Below are 25,356 nucleotides of genomic sequence, written 5' to 3'. Positions count from 1 at the left end.
TTTAAGTATGCAGCCTAGAGAAGCAGCTGCGCATGCTCCTGAGAAGCATACAGAAAGCATGTTCACTGCAGCTTTGGTTATGGAATGAAAAACAACTTAAACAGTCTAAATTTCTACAAACAGAGCAATTAAATAAACTGTGGAATTACCATACCATGGAATTGTGTTTACCAGTTTAATAGAATGAGGTAGATCCATATATACTCACATGGCTAGATCTCCAGGATATGTTGTTAAGTGAAAAAAAGAAGTTGCAGAATGATCATGATGCCATGTGTGTAAATCTGCCCCATTCCCTCCAATAAAACCACAAACATTTCTCTCTATTTGTGTGTGTAGATGCATAGAAAAAGGTCTGGAAAAGTAATCAGCAAACTGAAAATAGAGGTTATCTGTGAGAAAGGAAGAATTGGTATTCTTTTATTTTATTTTATTTATTTATTTATTTTTGAGCGGGAGTCTTGCACTGTCTCCCAGGCTGGAGTGCAGTGGCGTGATCTCGCCTCACTGCAAGCTGGGCCTCACGGGTTCACGCCATTCTCCTGCCTCAGCCTCCCGAGTAGCTGGGACTACAGGCGCCTGCCACCCTGCACGGCTAATTTTTTTTAAATTTTTTTTGTATTTTTAGTAGAGAGGGAGTTTCACCACGTTAGCCAGGATGGTCTCAATCTCCTGACCTCATGATCTGCACGCCTCGGCCTCCCAAAGTGCTGGGATTACAGACGTGAGCCATCGAGCCCGGCTGAGAATAGGTGTTATTGCATGAATAAATTTAGGTCAAGCGTGGTGGCTTTTACCTGTAATCCCAACACTTTGTGGGGCCAAGGTAGGAGGATCACTTGAGCCCAAAAGTTCAGGACAAGCCTGGGGTAACATAAAGAAACCCCGTCTCTACAAAAAAATAAAAAATTAGCCAGGCGTGGTGGTGTACACCTGTAGTCCCAGATACTCAGAAGGCTGAGGCAGAAGAATCACTTGAGCCCATGAGTTCAAGGTCACAGTGAGCTATGATCATGCCATTGTTCCCCCACATGGTCAACAGAGCGAGGCCTCATCTCTGAAAAAGAGATAAAAAAGAAAACTTGTCTGAGCCGGGAGAAATACACAAGGCCAGTCTAGAGGGGGACAAGGAGGTCAGGGGCAACTCTTGAGGATGGGAGAGATGATGAGGGTTTAAACAGGAAGAGAAGCTTTGAGGATAGAGAGGAGGGGCAGATTTGAGAGAATTCACAAGACTGAGAACCAAGTTGCTGTGGAAACCTAGTCCACTTTATAAACTTTTTTATTTTATTTTTATTTTTTGAGATGGAGTCTCGCTCTGTCACCCAGACTGGAGTGCAGTGGTGCAATCTCGGCTCACTGCAACCTCCGCCTCCTGGGTTCACGCCATTCTCCTGCCTCAGCCTCCCAAGTAGCTGGGACTACAGACGCCCACCACCAGGCCTGGCTAATTACCCACTTTATAAACTTAAATGTCTACTATGTGACAAGTACAGTGTGAGGTGTCAGAGATACTAAGAAATAAGGCACAGTCTTTTTTTTTTTTTTTTTTTGAGACGGAATCTCGCTCTGTGGCCAGGCTGGAGTGCAGTGGTGCAATCTTGGCTCACTGCAACCTCCACCTCCCAGGTTCAAGCAAGTGTCCTGCCTCAGCCTCGCACATAGCTGGGACTACAGGTGCCCACCACCATGCCTGGCTAATTTTTGTATTTTTAGTAGAGGTGGGGTTTCACCATGTTGGCAGGGCTGGTCTTGAACTCCTGACATCAGGTAATCCGTCTGCTTCGGTCTCCCAAAGTGCTGGAATTACGGGTGTGAGCCACCGCACCTGGCCTCCACATTTTCTTTATTTTATTTATTTATTTATTTATTTATTGAGATGGAGTCTCGCTCTGTTGCCCAGGCTGGAGTGCAGTGGCTCAATCACGGCTCACCGCAACCTCCGCCTCCTGGGTTCAAGCAATTCTCCTGCCTCAGCCTCTTGAGTAGCTGGGATTACAGGCACCCGCCACCATGCCTGGCTAATTATTGTATTTTCAGTAGAGACGGGGTTTCACCCTGTTGGTCAGGCTGGTTTGGAACTCCTGACCTCGTGATCTGCCCGTCTCGGCCTCCCAAAGTGCTGGGATTACAGGCGTGAGCCACAGCGCCCGGCCTCCACATTTTCTTTATCCGGTCATCAGTTGATGGACATTTGGGTTGTTTCTACCTTTGGGCTACTGTGAATAATTTACTCAAGCTGGGTTCACCAAGTCCCACCTCCCTGGCCTTTTTCCCATTGCTCAAACCTGTCAGACTGGCTTCTGCCTCAGGACCATCCTCACATTTGCTCTTCCCTCTGCCTGGAATGCTCTTCGCCCAGATCTCTCCATGGCTCTCTCATCCTCATCCTTGCGGCTCAAATGTCACACCCTTAGAGAAGCCTTCCCTGATCACTGTATTTAAAGTAGTTGAACCCTCAATCACATGTATATCCCATTATCCTATTGGAGTATCTTCATAGTACATATCATTATCCAAAATGAATAAGAATTATTGTCTAGACCAGGGGTTATTTTGTGCCGTTGGCCCCGTTAGCAATCTAGTGAGGCCTGTGGGCTCATTCTCAAAATAATGTTTTTAAATGCCTAAAATATACCAAGTATACTAAAAATACAGTTATTAAAATATTTAAAAATTGTGACTTAGTAATCTTATGTGCTTCTCTATCAATTCTGGAAGTAATAATATCTATATGCAGGCTTAATAATTATCAGAATTTGGATGTAATGAGTATAAATGCCATTTTGAGCTATTTGCAACAACTGGAATGGGAAATGATGGTATCAGTGATTTCTATTGGTTATGAAATCACAGGTACTGCTAACATTACTATAGATTGTTACCTATGTCTGTAGCTGAAGAAACTGCTAAACTTCAGTTAGAGATTAGTGAAAAAGATGTATTTTTTTCCTATCCAAGTTCACAGATCCTCTGAATTCTATTCACAGAACCTAGGAGGTCCATGAACCCCGTGTTAAGAACGGCTGTCTTGAAATGTCAAAGATTATCAGTAGTGATGGGGAGGGATGGAGTCTGTTGGAGCTGGTTTTGGTCGAAGATGGAGGAGATGAGGAGATCACAGTGAGCAAGGGAATCAAGAGCTAGAAGAAAGCTGCGCTCTCTGCCCATCCATGGGACTTTGGTGTGGAGATGAAGAAATTTCCAGTTGAGAAGGACATGAGAAAAGCAGCATCTCTGAAGGATAGTCAGGTGTCATTTAGAGGAAGGAAGCAGTTTGGGAGGAGGTAGCCTATAAGAATAAAAGATTTAGTTTACCACCCACTGGAGTCCAGTGAGCAGCACAACAGAGTGTGGGAGAGAGGTGGCCACCGTGGGAAGATGAGTCACTAAGGCCGGGGGTGGAGGGAACGCAGAGCAGCAGGGGAAACTTTACTATGTTCCAGACAGCAGGCTAGACGTGGAGGATACAGAGATGAATAAGACGAAGAGAAATCACCCATTTAGGATTCGTCTGCACCAAATCCTGGTGGCTGATTGGCTGATTTGGCTGGTCTGATCCATGTACATTTTGGGAGCTTCCGAGAGCCAGAGGCAATTGCAGTAAGACAGGCACAGGGTATCACTACAGATTCCGGGGTGGGGCGGGGGGAGCTAAAAAATGTACTTTTTAGCTTTATTTTCTTTCCTCCTTTGATTCCTTCTGCAAAGCAAAAAATGAAGTTAAAAAAAAAAAGTAATGTAATTGAGAAAAAAAATGAAGCAGTGTCATCATCAACTATTTCAAATCAGCAAAACATCCAAAAATTAATTAGATAAGCCTAGGGGATACATCCCCCACCCTCACTCCAAATTCGTCAGGAACCTTCTAAGGATCTTTGCAACCAAGAGATTCTTTGATGCGATTACCCTTCAGAACAGTGGCTCAGAGGGATCAAAGGAATAAAGAAAGGACTGTGTTTTTAGAGTTTTCTCTGGGGCTCAGGAGGTGGAGGTTGCAGTGAGCGGAGATCGCGCCACCGCAGTCCTGCCTGGGCTACGGAGCGAAACTCCATCTAAAATAAAAGATTTTTCTCTGGGGCTCCAGAGATAGCCTGAACCTGGATCTCAGCTCTGGCTGCAGCTCTCAGAATCTAGGATCCTGTGATTCTTTTTTAAAAGGCTATTTCCCCCTTCTCTACTAGGGGGATCTTTCAAAAAGGCTCAGCCTGGGAGCTGCTGCAGGTACGAGGCATTGGCTGGACCCAGCTCCTCCTTTGATCATCATGTTCTGTTCTGGCAGCGGTATCTGAAAACTCCCTGCCCTGGGCCCACATGACCAGCCTCTTCTAGCCTGAAGGGAGGCAGCCCCTCAGCCAGAGAGGCAGCAGACAGATAGGAGAGATGAGAACAAGAGGCAGAGCTGAGTTAAGCTGACCTAGTTAAAGCAGAAGGAGGCTGTAGGGGTGACAGGGATGACGTGGGAGGGGACTGGGAAAGGGAGAGAGGGAAGTTTCCCAGGGAGGCCCAGGACAGAGAGACATAGAGGGCTGACTGTTGTTTAAGAAGCCTTGGCAAGACTTGGGGGCCACCTAGAGGAGCCGTGTGTGGAGACTCAGTGAGCTGGCAGGCCTGTGTCCACGTGTGCAGGGTGTGCAGGGGGGAGTAGCTTTACCAGATTTTGCCTGGATACTTAGTTTTGTTTGTTTGTTTGTTTGTTTTTGGAGACGGGGTCTCACTCTGTTGCCCAGGCTGGAGTGCAGTGGCGTGATCTCCGCTCACTGCAACCCCTGCTTCGCGGGTTCAAGCGATTCTCCTGCCTCATCCTCCTGAGTAGCTGGGACTACAGGCATGAGCCACCACACCTGGCTAATTTTTGTATTTTTAGTAGAGACGAGGTTTTGCCATGTTGCCCAGGCTGGTCTCGAACTCCTGACCTCAGGAGATATGCCCGCCTCAGCCTCCCAAAGTGCTGGGATTACAGCCATGATCCACTGTGCCTGGCCTGAATACTTAGATTTTAAAGTCACCACCTTGGCAGAAATGAGAATCAGAAAAATATCTTGACCTTGGGGGAGCCAAGTGGGGAGCTCCACTAAACCTAGCAAGAATGAGCAAAAGCCTTGAATGTGCTCACAAGATTGCCCAGCAGTGGGCCAAAGAGAGGTCTCGTTACCCACTGTGTACCCAGCTCTCATCTAGGCACTGTAGGGCAACATAAAGGAAGCAAAGACATGAGCCCAGCTTGGAGGAAAATCAGCCCCTCTACAGATACGGCCAGTGAGCTCCATGCTGTGTTGGGACCCTCTGAGGGACAGAGAAGTGCCCTTCACAGGCCCTGCCCTTTAGGAAGACAATCTAGTTGAGAGAATCTTTGTGAAGCAACAATAAGTAATTGAATGCCATTTCTTGTTATGCCCCTGACTCGCAGAAGGGATTTCTGGCATAAGTGGGGAAGGCCGTAGGAAGGAGGAGGGCATTAAGCTGAGCCCTGAGGTCTGGGAGGGCAGAATTGGGATGAGGAGAGAGAAAGGGGCGTTCTAGTGAAGGTGCACAGATGGGCATATGTTTGGCTCAACGTAGAGACCAAGAAGGTGGCCACGCTGACAAGATCGGAGGCCCACTGAAGGGAGATGGAGAAATGCAGCTGGATGGGAGAGAGTCAGGATTACAGAGGGCATTTGAAACTTCCAAAAGGGACAGGGTCAAAATCCAAGTTTTTGATGGGGTTCACCTCTGTCCTTTTTAGCTACAAGCCCATCGTGGAATTCATTGACGCACAATTCGAGGCCTACCTGCAGGAAGAGCTGAAGATCCGAAGAGTGCTGCACACCTACCATGACTCCCGGATCCATGTCTGCTTGTATTTCATTGCCCCCACGGGTCATTCCCTGAAGTCTCTGGACCTAGTGACTATGAAGAAGCTGGACAGTAAGGTATAGGAGGCAGGGGCGGGGGCGCTGGGGGCTCACCCTTACTGATCTCTTGTGCAAAGTAGATGTGGGATTCCGGGAGAGATTTGTGGCATCCTCATCCTCTCCCTCATTCCCCGTCCCTCCATAAAGATGGTGTTATGGATCCAGCACCAGCATCATACACTTTGTGATCTGTTTTCCCAGCACTAGGGATGGGCTTGCCCTGAGCTGTCTTTCTGCCCTGATCCGTCTTGGAGACTAGCAAGACGGCTCCCTGGGTCTAAGGGCAAAGGCTTTGGCAATGGAAAGCTGTTTTTTCTTTGTCCCATTGTTAACTGGCTAGAATCAAACATGCAAACTTGACTTTGAAAGTTACCATTCTTACTATCAATAATTACTTTTATGATTGCAGTTAACATTAAAACCCTCATTATATGCCCACCCCATGAAGTACACATTATTGTTAGCCTCATTTTACAGAAGAGAAAACTGAAGCTCTGAGAGGTTAAGTGACTTGCTCATTGTCATATTGCTAGCTACTGGTAGAGTGCAGATTCTGTGACACTCAGATCTGTGACCCCATGTTATAATGCTTCTAATGCCCGAGAAAGATGGCTGTGGGAATCAGGCATCGTCTTGCTTTAAGAAAAACTTGGCTGGGCGTGGTAGCTCACGCCTGTAATCCCAGCACTGTGGGAGGCCGAGGTGGGTGGATCACAAGGTCAGGAGATCAAGACCATCCTGGCTAACACAATGAAACCCCGTCTCTACTAAAAATACAAAAAAAGGCCAGGCGTGGTGGCGGGAGCCTGTAGTCCCAGCTACTTGGGAGGCTGAGGCAGGAGAATGGATGAACCTGGGAGGTGGAGCTTGCAGTGAGCCAAGATTGGGCCATTGCACTCCAGCCTGGGTGAGAGAGCAAGACTCCATCTCAAAAAAAAAAAAAAAAAAATACCATGGCCGGGTGCGGTGGCTCAAGCCTGTAATCCCAGCACTTTGGGAGGCCGAGACGGGCGGATCACAAGGTCAGGAGATCAAGGCCATCCTGGCTAACACGGTGAAAACCCGTCTCTACTAAAAAATACAAAAAACTAGCCGGGCAAGGTGACGGGCGCCTGTAGTCCCATCTCCGGACTGAGGCAGGAGAATGGCGTAAACCCGGGAGGTGGAGCTTGCAGTGAGCTGAGATCCGGCCACTGCACTCCAGCCTGGGCGACAGAGCGAGACTCCGTCTCAAAAAAAAAAAAAAAAAGCCAAAACAAAACAAAAAACTTAAAAATGCAAATTCTATACCATGTATAAATTATACAATGATTCTTCATGTTAGAGGATTATTTGCTTTACAAAAGAATTGATCACGGGATTCTTCAGAAAGCCTAATTACATTTTCACCTACCATTTAATGTGTGCCAGATGCTGTGATGAGTACTTTATATGCATTATTTTATTTTTTCCTTCCAATAATCCAGCGGTGAGTACTATTACTATTCCCATTTCACTCATGATGAAATTGAGGGGCAGAAAGTCAAGTCACTTGCTCAACCTCAGACAACTTGAAATGGGTCTGGGATTTGGACCTAGCTCTGACTCCATGGTCTTTTACTTTACAAAAACTGAATTTAGGCTGGGCTTGGTGGCTCATGCCTATAATCCCAGTACTTTGGGAGGCCAAGGTGGGCGGATCATCTGAGGTCAGGAGTTCGAGACCAGCCTGGCCAAGCCAACATGGCGAAACCCCGTCTCTACTAAAAATACAAAAATTATCTGGGCATGGTGTTGCACACCTGTAATCCCAGCTACTGGGGAGGCTGAGGCAGGAGAATCACTTGAACCTGGAAGTGGAGGTTGCAGTGAGCCGGAATCATGCCACTGCACTCCAGCCTGGGTGACAGAGCAAGACTATATACCAAACAATAATAATCGAATTTACATGCAGCCATTTAGTAGCACATCCACTCTAAAACTGAATTTCAGCTCTCATCAGAATAGGAGCGGTTTTTCATTTTTTGCAGCAATGGGCTCATGGCCCATGAATAAAAGGCTGCTCTTGAAATGTGGCCATGCCCTGCATGTCCTGTATAGGGGCATTGGTGAGCCACATGGCTGCAGGCCTGGTGGATGGGCTGAGTTAAACCTTTGATATATATGTGTGTGTCTGTATATATATATATATTTTTAAATTAATTAATTAATTTTTTTTGAGATGGAATTTCACTCTTGTTGTCCAGGCTGGAATGCAATGGCACGATCTTAGCTCACCGCAACCTCCGCCTCCCGGGTTCAAGCAATTCTCCTGCCTCAGCCTCCCGAGTAGCTGGGATCATAGGCATGCGCTACCACACCCGGATACTTTTTATTTTTAGTAGAGACAGGATTTCACCATGTTGGCCAGGCTGGTCTCAAACTCCCGACCTCAGGTGATCCACCCCTCGGCCTCCCAAAGTGCTGGGATTATAGGCATGAGCCACTGCTCCCGGCCTGATATATGTTTATGGTGTGTCAATGGGGACTTGGCGAAAGTGCCAAGGAGAATAGGCTCTGCCTGCTGTTTCATCTTGGCAAGGGCATTGACCCCTCTGCCCGCGAAAGACTTCAAGGGAGGTGCCTCCAAGGTTCAGTCTTTCTTTGACCCACCACCTGTGTGGTATCAGCCTTCAGAGGCACTCCTAAGCCAAAGTGCAAAGGAGGCAGGATTTATCTTTCACGTCTGGTGCTCCCAGACTCCCCTTTCAGAGCCCGGGGCCTGAGTGCCACCTATGCCCCCCACTCCCCCCCCCACCCCCCTGTTGGAGTCTCCTGGCAGGAATGATTATGCTCTCCATGTCAACTTGACCTTAGTGTGCTCTGTCTCACAAACACGCGTGCATTTCAAGTTTCTTTACCTTCTGACAGTAAAAGCCTTGTCCCTTCTTGGAGCAATTTCAAGGATTAGGGTTCAGGTGGACTGAACTTTTGGTTGGCATTAGGCCTTTCTCCTGATGCCTGAAATTGGGCATTTATACTGCTTTTCTTACTCAGAAATTAATCATGAGACTCAGGCAGTATAATTCTTTTTGCATAAGTCTCAGATCAAATTGTAACTAGAGGTTCTTCCTCACCTAACCGAGTTGGTTATTCAGTGTCTCTTGCCAGAAAGAAAGCCAGGTGTACATCCTCGCTGAGCACTGTCCTGCCTCCTTTCCCTGCCATCTCTCATGTGGGTCCATATCATGCCCGGCTGGGGCTAGCCCGGACTCGATGGGTTGGAACAATTTACTGTTAGCAAGAAGAGGCCACCTCTCCCCTGTCAGCCACAGATTCCCAGCTATCACCTTTCTGCTTCATATCTCCCAAGCAGTAACCTTGATACCAAGATATCATACAGCTCATCAGTTTGGATCTGAACTGGTAGACAGCTCATGCTTAAGGCTATGGACTTAGGAATAAGGCTGAGTTTGGATTCGAATCCCAGTTCTGCTACTTACCTGCTCCATGGCCTTGGACAAGTTACTTAACCTCCCTATGCCTTAATTTCTCATTGGCAAAATAGTAATAATACCTCCTGGAAAGAAGGGTTATTGTCAGGATTAATTGTGCTAATTCATGTAAAGCACTTAGTTCAGTGCCTAGCACAGTTAGTACTTGTCGTTTATTGTATTGTCATTTGGCTACAGAAGCGGCCAGTCCTTGACCACTGGGCTGAGCGGCTCCCTCTGGCAGCTGGTGGAAGTCTTAGGTGATGCTGCTATCAGTTGCAGGTTACCAACAATGACCCCGCTTTGCCCTCCTCTCCCTAGGTGAACATCATCCCCATCATTGCCAAAGCAGATGCCATTTCGAAGAGTGAGCTAACGAAGTTCAAAATCAAAATCACCAGCGAGCTTGTCAGCAACGGAGTCCAGATCTATCAGTTTCCTACAGATGATGAGTCAGTAGCAGAGATCAATGGAACCATGAATGTGAGTGGGAGCAATTTCCTGACCATTTGCTTTTTATGATGATTATCATTATTTTAATTTGTTTTAGAGACAGAGTCTTGCTCTGTTGCCCAGGCTGGAGTGCAGTGGTGTGATCACAACTCATTGCAGCCTTGAACTCCTGGGCTCAAGGGATCCTCCTGCCTCAGCCTCCCAAGTAGCTGAGATTACAGGTGCACTCACCACACCTGGCTAATGTTTTAATGTTTTGTAGAGACGGGGTCTTGCTATGTTACTCAGGCTGGTCTTGAACCCCTGGGCTCAAGCAGTCCTCCTGCCTCAGCCTCCCAAAGTACTGGGATTACAAGTGTGAGCCACCACGCTGACCCCTTTATTATTATTATTTTACCAAAGAGCAGCAAAACATCTTCACCATCCATCTTAGTGTAGTTAACTCTTTTTTTTTTCTTTTACTCTTTTTTTTTTTTTTGAGACAGGATCTCATTCCATTGCCCAAGCTGGAGTACAGTGGCACAATCTCAGCTCACTGCAACCGAGAGATGTTATTTTTAAATATCAGGGTGTGCTGGGCATGGTGGCTCAGGCCTGTAATCCCAGCACTTTGGGAGGCTGAGGCGGGTGGATCACCTGAGGTCAGGAGTTTGAGACCAACCTGACCAACATGGCGAAACCCCGTCTCTACTAAAAAATACAAAAATTATCCAGGCGTGGTGGTGTGCGCCTGTAATCCCAGCTACTCTGGAGGCTGAGGCAGAGGTTGCAGTGAGCCAAGATTACGTCATTGCCCTCCAGCCTGGGCGACAGAGCGAGACTGATCTCAAAAAAAAAAAAAAAAAAAAAATCAGGGTTATGTTTTGCTTTATTAAGTGTGAATGAATTTAAAAAAAAAAAAGAAACCTTGCCATCTTTCCTCTCCTCCCCCACTTTTCCCTACTAGAGGAATGACTAATAAAGAAGGCAGAGAGGCAAACATCTCCTAATGCTTCCTTACAATGTGTTGCTGTTGCTGTGAAATCTTCAATGTTGTGATTTCAAGCAGACAGCTAATAGCTTTCAGAAAGCGTCTGCTTTGGGAACAGATTTCTTTTTCTCTATTGAGTGGCATCAGTTTTTCCTAATGACATAATGCCTGGGTATAGCCAAACTCAGGAAAGCCTTGTAATAAAAGCCATTTTTAGAAAACTTTCCTGCTGCCACTGCCCTCTAAGTTATCATTACAACATCAGCTGCCACCTCCTATGAATTGGCCAACAAATTAGCATAGCAGGGCAGCAAGTCATTGTCTCGCCTGACTTCCTGTCCATCAGTACACCCGAGATGTGTTTGTTATCACCATCACCACCTTAGACAAATCTGGTTCAAGGGTAAGGTTCTCTGGAGCGTGGCAGGTGGAGATAGGTCTTCTCTGACCGGCCATGGGCATGGAAAAATTAAAAAAGATTAGTGCTTGTCCTCTCGAGAAGTCAGGGCATTTTGATGGAAACTAGGCTCTGTTATGAAGAGACAGCCTAGTCTGCAGAAAAACGGGAGCCTCGTGAGAAGTGTTGTCTAGGTGCCACCGGCACTGATGTCTGGAAGCGTCTAGTCACCTCAGGACATCAGTCGCCATAGAGACCTTCTGAACACTGATGCCCTAAGTCACCAAGCAGCTTTCAGGCTTGTGGTTTGCTTTGCTAAGAATAAATAGGGACTGAGAGTTGTCAGCCATCTCAAGATGTCACACAGAACCACATCTTTGTACCTCGTGGATTAGGAGTGACAGTCATCCTGGGCTCTGTTCTCAGCTCAGCTCTGGCCTCCTACTGAGCCTAGGGTAGGCTCAACCTCAAGGCTGGAAACCCCCAAGCTAGGCAACAGCAGTTGTCAAGCATGCTGTTATGGCTGAGAAGGAATTTTGGGTCCTTTATTACTCATAATTGTGTTTCACTTTGAAAAACAAAATTCAAGGCTGAACAACATAGCAAGACCTCATCTCTACTGAAATTAAAAAAAAAAAATTAACTGGTGGCCAGGCGCAGTGGCTCACGCCTGTAATTCCAGCACTTTGGGAGGCCGAGGTGGGTGGATCACCTGAGGTCAAGAGTTCGAGACCAGCCTGACCAACATGGAGAAACCCCGTCTCTACTAAAAAGACAAAATTAGCTGGGTGTGGTGGTGCATGCCTGTAATCCCAGCTACTTGGAAGGCTGAGGCAGGAGAATCGCTTGAACCTAGGGAGGCAGAGGTTGCAGTGAGCTGAGATTGCACCTTTGCACTCCAGCCTGGGCAACAAGAGCAAAACTCAATCTCAAAAAAAAAAAAAAAAAAATTAACTAGTGCTGTGGCATACACCTGTAGTCTCAGCTACTTGGTCGGTGGGCGGCCTAAAGCGGGAGGATTACTTGAGCCCGGGAAGTTGAGGCTGCGGTGAACCCTGATCGTGCCACTGCACTACTCCAGGCTGGGTGACAGAGCAACACCCTGTCTCACCAAAAAAAAAAAATAATCCAGAAAGAGAGAGAAAGGAAAGAAAAGAAAAAAGAAAAAAAAAACTAAATAGAAAGAAAGAAACAAAAAGGAAGGAAGGAGGAGAGGGAAGAGGGAGGGAAGGAGGGAATTCCAGTGGAAGGAAGGAAGGTAGGAAGGAGAAAGAGGGAGGGAGGGAGGGAATTCCAATGGATTCAGGATTATCCCTATTATAAATCACTCACCACTTACTCCCTTGCATCCCACTGTGCTTTTTTTTTCTTTCTTTTTCTTTTTTTCTTTTTTTTTTGAGACAGGCTCTCGCGCTGTCGCCCAGGCTGGAGTGCAGTGATGTAATCAATCTCAGCTCACTGTAGCCTCCACCTCCTGGGTTCAAGTAATCCTCCTGCCTCAGCCTCCTGAGTAGCTGGGACCACAGGCATGCACCACCTTGCTCGGCTAATCCACGTGGTTTTTTTGAGTGGGAAAGAGAGGAGTGGCCCCACATCTAGTGTGCCTGGAATTGGCATGCCTGTGAGAGGAGCTTGCATGTGAGTGCTTTGTGTTACATGCGCTGTGATGGGAAAGAGGGTGCTATCAAATATACACAGACGATTGCTTAGCCTGCCTGCCACCGAACAACTACGTCAAAAGTCCCCAGAGTCTTCACACAAGCCGTGGTGTATGAAACTGCATCCTCAGGACCTAGGCTTGGGTGGTAGGAGGAATTGGTGCTGGTCTTTCATTTTGGATTTGACTCCAACCCCACAGCCTCAGCCATCCCAGCCAGTTGTCATAGGAGCTGGATTGGAAGAAGTGGAAGAAGGCTGTTGCCTGAGTGGAGAAGACTGGACAATGTCCTGTCTGTCACCATGAGGGATTTTTATGGCAGGAAATGAGAGTAATGAGGTCCCAGCCACCACCTTGGATTATGGGTGACTCCAGAAAACCTTATTTTAGATTGAGGGGGAAGGGAAGGGAGAGCGAGGTCTTGTTGCATGCTATTTTCAACTCATACTCTGATATCTCTCAAGGTTGTAGACTTTAATACTGAAAATTGCTATGTTGTTTTAAATTTAATGATGTTCTTTGCATGGCTCAAACCATGACCAGGACCAGCAAAAAGGCCCAGTTACTTATTTGACTAAGCTCCATTAGTTGTCCATTTGTGAGGTCTGGGGTTTGGTTCCCACAAAGGCAGTTGACATTTGGGTCCAGTGAGAGCACATGGCTGAACAGTAGGGTCACAGGGAGACCCATAGACACAAGTCCATCCCTTCCTCTGAGACAGCAGTGGTATTTCCATTGTTTCCATGTACTTTTGCAGGAATCACCAGTGGTTGACTTGAGAGCAAATCAGCCAATGGTCTTGTTCAGTCACCAGCAGAAGCCTGAAATGGGGACTAACATAACTGGGAAACACTGTCCACTCTGGGAGGGAAGCAAGCCCAATCAGAATATTATCATTAGATGAGGAATAAAGAGTTCTGACATTGTCTATTTCACTGGGTTAAGGAAGACAGTCACCTAGCCTCCCAAGTATAATGGATGTGGTGAAATAAGAATAAAGTAACTCATGCCAATTGGATTATTAAGTACTTTACAATGTACCAAGAAGAATTTAAGTTAGACACAAGTCAGTAAAGGTGGTGCTATGGTTTGATTGTGTCCCCTCCAAAATTCAAATGTGGCCAGTGTGATAGTATTAAGAGGTGGGGGCCGGGCACAGTGGCTCACACCTGTAATCCCAGCACTTTGGGAGGCCAAGGTGGGCAAATCAAGAGGTCAAGAGATCGAGACCATCCTGGCCAACATGGTGAAACCCTGTCTCTACTAAAAATACAAAAAATTGCCAGGCACGGTGGCTCATGCCTGTAATCCCAGCTACTCGAGAGGCTGAGGCAGGCGGATCACCTGAGGTCGGGAGTTTGGGACCAGCCTAACCAACATGGAGAAACCCCATCTCTACTAAAAATGCAAAATTAGCTGGGCATGGTGGTGCATGCCTATAATCCCAGCTACTCAGGAGGCTGAGGCAGGAGAATTGCTTGAACCCAGGAGGTGGAGGTTGTGGTGAGCTGAGATCACGCAATTGCACTCCAGCCTGGGCAACAAGAGCGAAACTCCATTGCAAAAAAAAAGAAAAAGATAAATTAGCTGGGCATGGTGCCACACGCCTGTAGTCCCAGCTACTCGAGAGGCTGAGGCAGGTGGATCACTTGAATCCGGGAGGTGGAGGTTGCAGTGAGCCAAGATCACGCCACTGCACTCCAGCCTGGCAACCGAGTGAGACTGTCTCAAAAACAAAAAACAAAAAAAGAAAAAACAAAAAAAGGGCCCTTAAGAAGTGATTGGGCCTGGCTGGGCGCGGTGGCTCATGCCTGTAATCCCAGCACTTTGGGAGGCTGAGGCAGGTGGATCACCCAAGTTCAAGAACAGCTTGGCCAACATGGCGAGATCCCGTCACTACTGAAAATACTAAAATTAGCTGGGCATGGTGGCAGGCGCCTGTAATCCCAGCTACTCGGGAGACTGAGGCAGGGGAATCACCTGAACCCGGGAGGCGGAGGTTGCAGCAGTGAGCTGAGATTGTGCCATTGCACTCCAGCCTAGGCAACAAGAGTGAAACTCCGTCTTTAAAAAAAAAAAAAAAAAAGTGATTGGGCCATGAGGGGCTCCTCCCTTGTTAATGGGATGAAGGCCTTTTTTTTTTTTTTTGAGATGCAGTCTTGCTCTGTCGGCCAGGCTGCAGTGTAGTGGTGTGATCTTGGCTCACCACAACCTCTGCCTCCCAGGTTCAAGCAATTCTCTGCCTCAGCCTCCCGAGTAGCTGAGATTACAGGCGTCCACCACCACGCCCAGCTAATTTTTGTATTTTTAGTAGAGATGGGGGTTTCACCATCTTGGCCAGGCTGGTCTTGAACTCCTAACCTCGTGATCCACCTGCCTCGGCCTCCCAAAGTGCTGGAATTATAGGCATGAGCCACCACGCCTGGCCGAAGACCCTTTTTAAAGAGACATCATGCAGTGTTGGGCTAGCTGGTCCTTCTGCTGTGTGAGGATGTGGCAAGAAGGTCCTCACCAGACCAGATGCTGGTGCCTTGATCTTGGACCTCCCAGCCTCCAGAACTATGAGGAATAAATTTCTATTGTTGATAAATTACTCAGTCTCAAGTAGTTTATTGTAGCAAGACAAAATGCACTAAGACAGACAGTGAATCTAGGAATGGACTCCCAAGAGAGGCTTGAGACTATCTCTTGTTGGAGTTTTCTGACACTGGGAAATCTGACATCCGAGGGCGCCTCATTGGAAGTCTGAGTGAGAGATTTACACAGACTCCCCTGAGAGGGCTGTTTGTGTTTCAGCAGCAACACTGCCCTGCATCTAACAGAGTCTCCTCCCTGGGTCCACACATAGAAAATGTCACCCCTGTCTGTCAGTTTCCTACAGAGACCTGGGAAAAATAGCAGAAAGCCCAGCCTCAGATTTGGATCCCACTGGTAGGACCTAGGAGTATGGTCGGTGGTGGTGCGGGGGGAGGGTGGGTATCTGCTCTCTGCTCCGCTCGACTCCATTCTGGTTGTCAAAGCCATCTGTCTCTCAAAAGCAGTGGAACAGAGGGCCAGAGCCTGGTCCCCATGATTTCCTGCTTGTCATGGTTTGCTTCCTTCTAGCGGATGCCATGTATCCAGGAGGCAGAGTGCGGGCCACCCTAGGTGGCTGGGAGAGGTTGGCAGCCAAAGCTCGGTGGCCTTGCTGCTGCTTCAGAGGATCTGGGCATGCGGGTTAGGGACTTAGGCAACTCGTTTAACCTCCCTGTATCCCAGTTCCCCCAACTCATGAATGGATCTTTTAATCATTGCCATAGAAGGATGCTGTGAAAGTCAAACGAAAGGAGACCGCTGGGAAATGCCTACCTTGCATATACTTATCAAAACAGACTGAGGCCAGCTGCAAAGGAGTGTGCCGTGGGAGGGCTGGGGCTATATTTTTGAGCTAGAAGAATAAAATGACAGCAGTTTGAGAAAGAGGGGGAAGCAAGTCACCCTATCATTCTGACAGTGTCTCTTGATGATAAAAATGGAACAGGCCCGAGGGAATACTGACATTTTTGTATGCCTTTGTTTTCTTCTTCTTTTTTTTTTTTTTCTCGAGCTCGGAGAAGCACCTCCCACTTCACATGCCTTCCTCCTCCATCACTTACAGCTGAGAGCCCAGGATGAGGGAGTGCTACAACGTGGTTTTTCTTTATCACCTCCTCCCTCAGTCTAGCTCTCTGCATTCGCCGCCCCTTGGCTCTTCTGTGTCATGTGGCTGAAGCTGTGGGGTCTCTGCAGGGGAAATGTTTTCCCAGAAAGTGTTTAGGGGTGGATTCGAGGCTCCCGATATGTCTTAGGTCCCTGAGTGGGAATGAATTGTGGCCAGATCAACCCTCCTGGCAAAGACTGGAGATGCTTAGGCCCTTGGGCAGCATTTTCACGAATTCAGTGCTTCCCAAATGCCCTGTGTGTCACTTGCCCAGTTACTCTTCTGGTCATTCCCCTCCCAGAATGGATGAAACATTTCTCACCTCCACCCCACACCCACCTTCCATATCCATAACCTCCTCTTTCCCATGTCCAGATTTATGGGACAGTCAGTGGAGTGGGGAGGGGTTGGAGAGAGGCTGAGATGATCATCTGATAGCAGCTGAGAGGCGAGAAGGTGAAAGAAGAGCAGCTTCAGCTGGCAGCCAAGCAATTGAAGGGATTGGTGGAGGTCCTGGAGCTGAGCTCCTGATGAAAGTCTGTGTTCTTCTGCTCTGAAGGACATTTTTGGGGTCCAGAGCTAGAGGAGAATGGAGAGGAAGGATTGGCTGTGACATCAGCCTGTGGATTAAACAAACAAGCAACAGATTTGCTGTGGGTTTCCCTGAATTGAATTGCCTCTGATAATCTGGTCTTGAACAACTAGTTCCCCCAGGGTTTAGAGTACTCACCTCATCTACTGCTTGAACCCCCTAAACGGAAGTAGCAGACCAGCAAGGGGTGGGCTTTGAAGTCAGAGAGACCAGGATTCCATACCTCATTCTGTTCCTTACTATTGTGTGCCTGCTGGCAAGTCCCTTAGCCCTTCCAGACCTCAGTTTCCCCATCTAAAGAGGAGAATAATAAGGCAACTTACCATATAGTGTTGTCGTAGAGATTCAGTGAGACAATACCATGTAAAGCAGCTGGTACCCAGTGCATAGGGCTTAACAAATTATTGCTAATGCTAACGCTGTTAGTATGATTGCCACTACCTACTCTGAAACGACTTATTTGACTTCCCACGAAGTTAATTGCTCCCTCTTCTGTGTTACTCCAGCCCTGTTTACGACCTTGATCTTTTTTTTTTTTTTTTTTTTTTTTTTTGAGACAGGGTCTTGCTCTGTCACACAGGCTGGGGTGCAGTGGTGCGATCTCGGCTCACTGCAACCTCCACTTCTGGCACAACCCTCATCTTGCTGTCTGATCATTGTCGGGATGGCTTTCTCCCTGGGCACACTGTGCAGTCTCCGGGGCCAGGCTCTGTGCTTTTTTGTCATTACGTTGTTCTTAATCCCTAGCATATATCACAGGAGCTAGGGTGAGTGGGCAAATGGGTCAAAATATCTGAGATCATGGTCTGTTTCTGCAAGCAGGCTAAGAAACTTTCCCCATAGGCTCTTTACCTGTTGGTGTAAAGCCCTTTTGGGCAAAGCCCCGCCTGGGCTCACCTGGTCGGTAAACATTGATTCCGTAGTTCCATTTGGCTGTGGTGACTCAGCACTGACAGGCTGGCCAGCTCCTTGTGGACTGGGGCTCTGTGAGTGTTTCCCAGGCCCCACACTACCAAGTCGGGGCAGCTCTCTCTTCTCTGACCCATAAAGCCAGGCCAAGCTCCTCATTCCCCCTGTGAGCACCAAGCTCATAAACCTATTTGTCCTTTGCCTTTCTTTCCTCTTTCCCTAGCCTTACCACAGCCATTCAGGAAGTAGTTATTAAGCACCTGCTATGTACAGGGCACCAGACCATATACTTGAGCCCTTGATCACATACTATCTTATATGACTTGAGTTATGTAATTTGGGCTCCCTCAACTAGACTGTAAGCTCCTAGAGGGCGAGGGAGCATGTCTTCTGCTGCTTCTATCTGCCTTATAGCACCTACAGCAGCACCCAGCACGGTCATGTGAGTAAATCCTTAGTGACTTGCCTTCTAGGCTCACGAGTTCAGTGTCAGCTCTTTCTCCAGGGAAGGATGAGAACAAGGACAATACAGCTCAGTCAGCTTTGTGGTCTCAGTATGGACCTAGTCTTGGGGCTCTTGCACACCAGGGAGGGAGAAGGGCCAGTGATCTGAGACCCTTCGGTACTCCTTTATCCTCTCTATCCACACAGAACCCCCCTCATTCCACTCCCCCATCTTCCAAAGGCTCTTGCCGTCAGCAGTAACTATGAATAGCGAATAGCTTGGTAATCTGTGTGTCTGCGTATTATTCTGCTTATTTTCTCTCTTTGTTCCCTATGCATTCAGCCATGTCATTGTTACCCTCTATTGTGAATTTCTGAACAGCAGAAGCTTGGACTAGGCCTCTTATCCTCACATAGTTTGGGAACTTAATAAATGCTTGTTGGTGATGATGACAGTGAGGGACATTGCAGGGTGAGGGTCTGGGGCCCCAGAGACCAACAGCAGTTGGGTTGTGTAACACTCAGTGCCTTTCCTCTGCAGTTCTCAGCTTTCGTTTGCCTTCGGTTTCAGGCCCACCTGCCGTTTGCTGTCATCGGCAGCACAGAAGAACTGAAGATAGGCAACAAGATGATGAGGGCGCGGCAGTATCCTTGGGGCACTGTGCAGGGTGAGTGAGTCTCCGGGAGAGGGGCTACATGTAGGAAACCCCTTTTGTCTGCCTCTTTGTTTGCCCCCAGCCACTATATGACAAGTTTCTAAACTGTCCCAAGTCTCTGCTCATTTGGCATGGGTCCCAAATAGCCATAGGGGTCACTAGGAAGCTAACTCTGGCTCCATACTGGGATGCCCTGATGGGAGCAAGCTTCCTCTGTCTCTCATGGGAAAAGTATTCCTAAACACAAAGACTTGCAAGGTAGGAAGGAGTGTGCGAGAAAGCCTGTGTTCTTGCCCAAGTGCACCAGGAAATGCACAAGAATGTTCACAGTAGTGTTGTTTGTAATGACAAATAATTACAAACAATCCAGATATTCATTAAAATAGACTGGATAGGCCGGACGTGGTGGCTCACGCCTGTAATCCCAGCATTTTGGGAGGCCGGGGCAGGCGGATCACGAGGTCAGGAGATCGAGACCATCCTGGTCAACATGGTGAAACCCCATCTCTACTAAAAGTACAAAAAAAAAAAAAAAAAAGACTGGATAATGGGAGGGTGGGAAGGGGGTAAGGGATTTTAAAAAACTACATATTGGGGCTGGGCGCAGTGGCTCACTCCTGTAATCCTAGCACTCTGGGAGGCCGTAGCGGATAGATCACCTGAAGTCAGGAGTTCAAGACCAACCTGGCCAACATGGTGAAACCCCGTCTCTACTAAAAATACAAAAAAAAAAAAAAAAGTCAGGCATGGTGGCATGTGCCTGTAGTCCCAGCTACTCAGGAGGCTGAGGCAAGAGAATCGCTTGAACCCAGGAGGCAGAGATTGCCGTGAGCTGAGATTTCGCCACTGCACTCCAGCCTGGGCGACAGAGCGAGATTGAAAAAAAAAAGAAAGAAACATACCATTGGATTCCCTTTGTATGAATTCCAAAAGGAGGCAAAACTAAACAAGATATATATTTTTAGGAATGCATACATGAGAGGTAAAACTGTAAAGAAAACAAAGGAATGATACTCTCCAAAGTCAGGAGAGGGGTTAAGTCTCTGCCAGGGGAGTGGGGGGATAAAGGAGGATGAGATTGGAAAAGGGCACTCAGGGGCTTCCAAGATACTGGTAATGTTTAACCTGAGTTGTGGAGACATTGGTGTTAATTTTTCAAAAATTCTTTAAATTGCACATACATATTTCATGCTCTCTTTTGAATGTATGATTATTTCACAATTGAAAAGCAATCAGACATATTGTATTACACTCAGGAAAGTTCCTTCTGGGATCTGTCTGACATATGTTAACTTACCCTCAGGGCTAGTCAGTTCAGTGCATAAGACAAGGCCAAGGACAGTGCTGTGGGTAGAAGAGGTCTTTGGTCCTGAGAGTCTACAGCTAGAAACGGGCCGTGGCTGATAGGGGCATCGTGTGAAAGAGTGGCTGGTTCTCTGTAACCTCATCCCTACCACTGGGGAAACACCTGAAAGTGGGTGGCGAGTTGTCCGCATCACATATGAAGGCTGGCATGTTTTAGAACACCCCGCAGACCCACTGACAATAGCTGGATTTTCTATAGGTAGGACAAGACTGGTTATCAGAGCTGTGCTAAGTTCTGGTCTTCTCTGCTGTTCGGAGCTGGGGTTGCTCCACTAGGAACGTTTGCAAATGGTTTCTGGACCCACAGTCCCACCCTGGGAATGGACTTGTGGTCTGAGAAACAGGAACCTAAAGTGAGATGAGGAGAAGCCAGTAGACATGGTTCCAATGACTTACTTCATCTGACGTGGACTACCCTGAACCTAAACAATAAAGGGGGCTTTGAAAGTTTTTCTTGTAAGTCTAAGTTGACTGCTCTGCTTGAATGAGGAAGAAGTTGTATATTGCTTAGGTAGCCTGCAGGGGCCTTGGAGGCACTCCTTCTGACTCACCATCAGAGATCACTGTCCAGAGATGGAAGAGGAGATGGCATATAGCATAGTACTGAGAAGTTGCATATAGCATAGTCCTGAGAAGTTGTCTTACTGATGTCATCTTTAATATTAGCCTATGTTCTATGACAGCAGGGGGCTTTATTCCTAATTCAGTGGGTCTTAAGCAGAAGGATTATGTGAGCTGATTCGGGCTTTGGAAAGACTGATGACCACAAGGCAGTCTGCTTCAACTACAGCTGACCCACTTATCCCAGGCCCCTCTCTGCCCCCACTACCCTCTTCCAGACTCTGCAAGACAGAATCTGGGGTGACTGCCTGCTCATCACTTCAGACACCATTTTTCCTACTTGTTCAGGCCAAATACCACCATCCGACACAGTGAAGCCATACCTGTAGCCACCTTGACAAAGTACTGCTTGTGACCTGGTCTAGCCAGAAATCGATTTTGCTATGACTTGGTCCACATCTGTCATTCTTGACCACTGCCCAAAATTGCAGACCTTTGCTTGCACTCTTTTGAAGAGGGGACTTGTTCACACAGGCCAGAAAGTGGGGTCCCCTTGCTCCTAGTCACCATTGCTACTGTCAGGCCATTATCTACCCTCTAAAGAAACCACCTCCTTGGAAGCTTCTACCATCCAGGTGGGCCATGCCTGCAGTCCACACCCCTCCTTGTCACTGTCATCTATCAATATCCTAGTTCTTTCCCCTTATTATTTGGAGACTTTGTCACCTCCCCTACATTGCCTGGGTTTGAGCCCTAACTCTGCAACTTACTAGCTACATAACCTTGCCTAACCTCATTGACACCTTGCAAACACCATTCCCTTCTCTGGCTGATAAATTACTATTCTTCCTTCCAGAGTCATCTTAGGGATTTTCTCTTCGGTGAAGTCTTCACTTTCCCAGGAGCTCTTAGGCCCCCCTCTTCTGAGCTTTATTGCCACTTGACTATCCCTCTGTTTTTGTAGTTTTGCACTGAATTGTATTTGTCTATTTGCATCTATTCTTCCTCTAAACTGTAAGCTCCTGACAGCAAGATTCCATGACTTCGTTTCTGAATTCCCAGTGCCTCACACAATAATGGGAACAGAGATTCCACAAATATTGATTGGATAGATGGATAGATGGATGGATGAATGGGTGGATGGATGGATGGATGGATGGATGGATGGATGGATGGATGGATAGATGGATGGATGGATGGATGGATGGATAGATGCATATGTGCTGTTGTCCTACAAGTGGTGTAGACCAAACATTCTTTTGAAGGTCTGACTGCTGAATTTAGATTGTGGTGCTACTGACTGTCTTAACAAGTATTTTTATGGTATCACCATTTTTCATTACTGGCATTTTTGTAACCTTTCATTTACATTTTCAGTAAAAAAGAGAGGAAGTAAATTTGCAGGATCTAAATACACAGATTGCAAGGCAACGTCACTGTTAGACATTTTGCCTCTCGTTTCATCCATTTCTGCTTCCGCTGGCCTTCCTTTCAACATACTTTCAATACCCCAAACCCTGCTATGCAGTTGAAAACGAGGCCCACTGCGACTTTGTGAAGCTGCGGGAGATGCTGATTCGGGTCAACATGGAGGATCTGCGGGAGCAGACCCACACCCGGCACTATGAGCTGTATCGCCGCTGTAAGCTGGAGGAGATGGGCTTCAAGGACACCGACCCTGACAGCAAACCCTTCAGGTACCACTCCTGCCAGCCCAGTCCAGCCCAGCTCAGCTCAGCCCACCCAGGTGGTGTGGAAGCCTTCCCCTGGAGAATTCACAGGGGAGGCGAGACACGGGTGCTAAGACCTCGAGGAGCAGGGGCGGCTCACTTGCCAGTTCTGCTTGCCTGTTCACCCTTCGCCACTGCACACCTGCCAGGAGAGCTGTGGGGCGCAGGCTTGGGAAGTACTGCTGCCTTGCTTTGAAGGGCAAGGGAAGGGAGGAGGCCCAGAGGACCAGCAAGGCGGATCACCACACACACATGCACGCATCCGTGACAGCTCCAAGCAGCTGCGCTGGAGGGGATCCCCAAGCTGGGGCCCTGTTCCACGGGGTGGCAGTTGGTAACTGTCCTCTGCCCCTCTTTCTTCATCAGGCTCCTGGCACTCAGACAGGTTCTTTACCCATTTCCCCATTCTGAAACCCAGATAGGACCGGGTAGCAATCCCTTGCCATGCATCGATGAACTGCAGGCTCTTCAATTGCTGTTCTTAGTGTCTGCATTCAAGTGCAAGTTCTGTTTTGACCGCAGGATGTTAATCATCATTGGCATATTTCTTAAATCAGAATGCTTTTAGAGAAGGGAAATGTTTTTGAAAGCAGGTTATTATGCAGAGAGGAGTGATGCACCAAGTAGAAGTGTCTGATCTATATGTGTGATGTGTGAAATAAGCTCCACAGTTGAAATTACCACGTGGTGCCCTTTATGGTGGTCAAGCACTAATAAGCAAGTGAGGGAGATGTCTACCGGTTAAAAAGGCTTTCAAAGAGCCTCTGAGATCTTACACTACCTGTTCACAGCCTAAAGCTGGCCTGGAGTCAGAGCCTGACCAGTCCCTTGGGGATACTTGCTTCAGGAAGGATAGGCTCATGCCCTATACTGACAGGTGGGGCCAGGGGCCACTGGAGCACGTGGGGCTGGGGGAAGCCCTGCTTGTCTCTTTCTGGTGGGAGCCCCCTGGCTCTCTTCCCCACCTGCAGCTTTCATCTGCATTTGTAGAGGAGTAGGTGTGCCTCCACCTGGTCATTTTGTCTCCTTCCCTCCTCCTTCACTCCATCCTGAATACTCTGTTTCCTGTGTCTTCGCCTTCTTCACTCCTTCTCTGCCAGCTCCTTCTCGTGCTGCACGTAAGCATTCTTGTGCTGAAGAAACTTCCCCTTAACCCTGCTCTTTCTTACCAGCCTCTGCCCTGTCAAGAAGTCCTTGACAGGATGAGAAGGAGAAAGAGTTGTTCTATATTTGCTGTTTCCTCTTCTCCATCTCTCATTCATTCCTCAACCCACTGCAGTCTGGCTTCTGCCCCCAGCATAGCCACTCAAATGCCTCTCTCCAAGGCCGGGAATCGCAAACTTGTGGCTAAGTTCAATGTTGCCTTTGGGTTCCATCTTATTTGATATCAACGCAGCACTTTATGCCATTCCTCACTGCCTCGTTGAAATGCTCTCTGCCTTTGGCTTTTCCAGCAATGTCCTGGCTGATTCTATTCCTATCTCTCCTACTATTTCTTCTCAGCCTCCTTTGCAGGCTCATTTTCTTCACCTTACTCCTTTAAATGTTGATATACACCCCCCGGGATTCTTTCCTAGGGCCTCTGCTTCTTTCACTTTCTGTTCTCTTTGCCGCTGGTTCTTTCTACTCTCACAGCCCTAATTACCACCTAGAAGTAGATGGCTCCCAAGCTAGTCTTACTTCTGAAGTCTAAACCCGTTAATCCAACTGCATCCTGGACATTTCCACTCTGACATCCCATAGAGGACATCCCCGAAAATCAAGCTTAGTACAAATTCATCTTCTTCCCTCTTAAGCATGCGTCTCCAACATTCCCTGTTGCTATTCATGATACCACCATCCACCTGGTTGCCCAGGGATAATCAGAATTACCTTTGGCTCCTCCCAAGTCCTGGGAGTTCTGCTTTTCTTACCACTCCCTCCATTCCCTCCCAGCCCTTAACATTTAAGATCCTATCACTTCTTTTTTTTTCTTTTCTTTTTTTTTTTTTTTTGAGACAGAGTCTTGCTCCCTCGCCCAGGCTGGAGTGCAATGGCACAATCTCGGCTCACTGCAACCTTGGTCTCCGGGGTTCAAGTGATTCTCCTGCCTCAGCTTCCCAAGTAGCTGGGATTACAGGCACCCACCACCTCGCCCGGCTAATTTTTGTATTTTTATTAGAGACGGGGTTTCACCATATTGGCCAGGCTGGTCTTGAACTCCTGACCTCAAGTGATCCACCCACCTTGGCCTTCCAAAGTGCTGGGATTACAAGCATGAGCCACCACGCCCAGCCAAGATCCTGTCACTTCTTACTTGGATTGATGGAAAGTCTATCCTTCTCACAACACAGCCAGAGTGGTCCTTCTCATTTTCAAATTGGATCTAGTACTACTTCCTGCTTTAAAACCATGCAGTGCACACACGTCCAATTTTTAAATATGTCATTCAAAGCCTGTTCTCTTCCACCAGGCTCAGGAACTTCGTCTGCCTCTACTCCAGCATTGCCATGGTGCTCTCTGGCCATGTTGAACCACACCTGGCTCCCTAAGAATGTCATTCTCTCTCCACATGAGCTTTCTTACATGCTGCCCTCTTTGGATCACAGTTCCAC

The 25,356-nt window shown here is 47.6% G+C and overlaps 1 protein-coding gene and 1 long non-coding RNA gene across 20 annotated transcripts in view; both read left to right on the top strand.

The window, feature by feature from the left end:
* SEPTIN6 (septin 6) overlaps positions 1-25,356 on the top strand; it is an 81,340-nt gene that overhangs the window by 36,894 nt on the left and 19,090 nt on the right. For 18 of the 19 annotated variants that reach the window (XR_013412519.1, XR_013412516.1, XR_013412521.1 and 15 more), the window contains 4 exon segments: positions 5,729-5,915; positions 9,671-9,832; positions 19,022-19,118; positions 22,561-22,729. Coding sequence is in view for 12 of the 19 variants with exons in the window: in XM_077987446.1 (XP_077843572.1) it covers positions 5,729-5,915; positions 9,671-9,832; positions 19,022-19,118; positions 22,561-22,729 (615 nt within the window). In the remaining 7 variants the exon portion in view is untranslated. 19 annotated transcript variants of the gene reach the window in all.
* On the top strand, positions 1,136-3,807 carry LOC144338811 (uncharacterized). Its single transcript, XR_013413199.1, has 2 exons — positions 1,136-1,812; positions 2,135-3,807. It is a non-coding gene; the product is annotated as an uncharacterized LOC144338811 (long non-coding RNA).

The sequence above is a fragment of the Macaca mulatta genome, chromosome X, assembly GCF_049350105.2.
Source record: "Macaca mulatta isolate MMU2019108-1 chromosome X, T2T-MMU8v2.0, whole genome shotgun sequence".
NCBI lineage: Eukaryota > Metazoa > Chordata > Mammalia > Primates > Cercopithecidae > Macaca > Macaca mulatta.
This window is presented reverse-complemented; position numbering and strand designations above follow the sequence as displayed.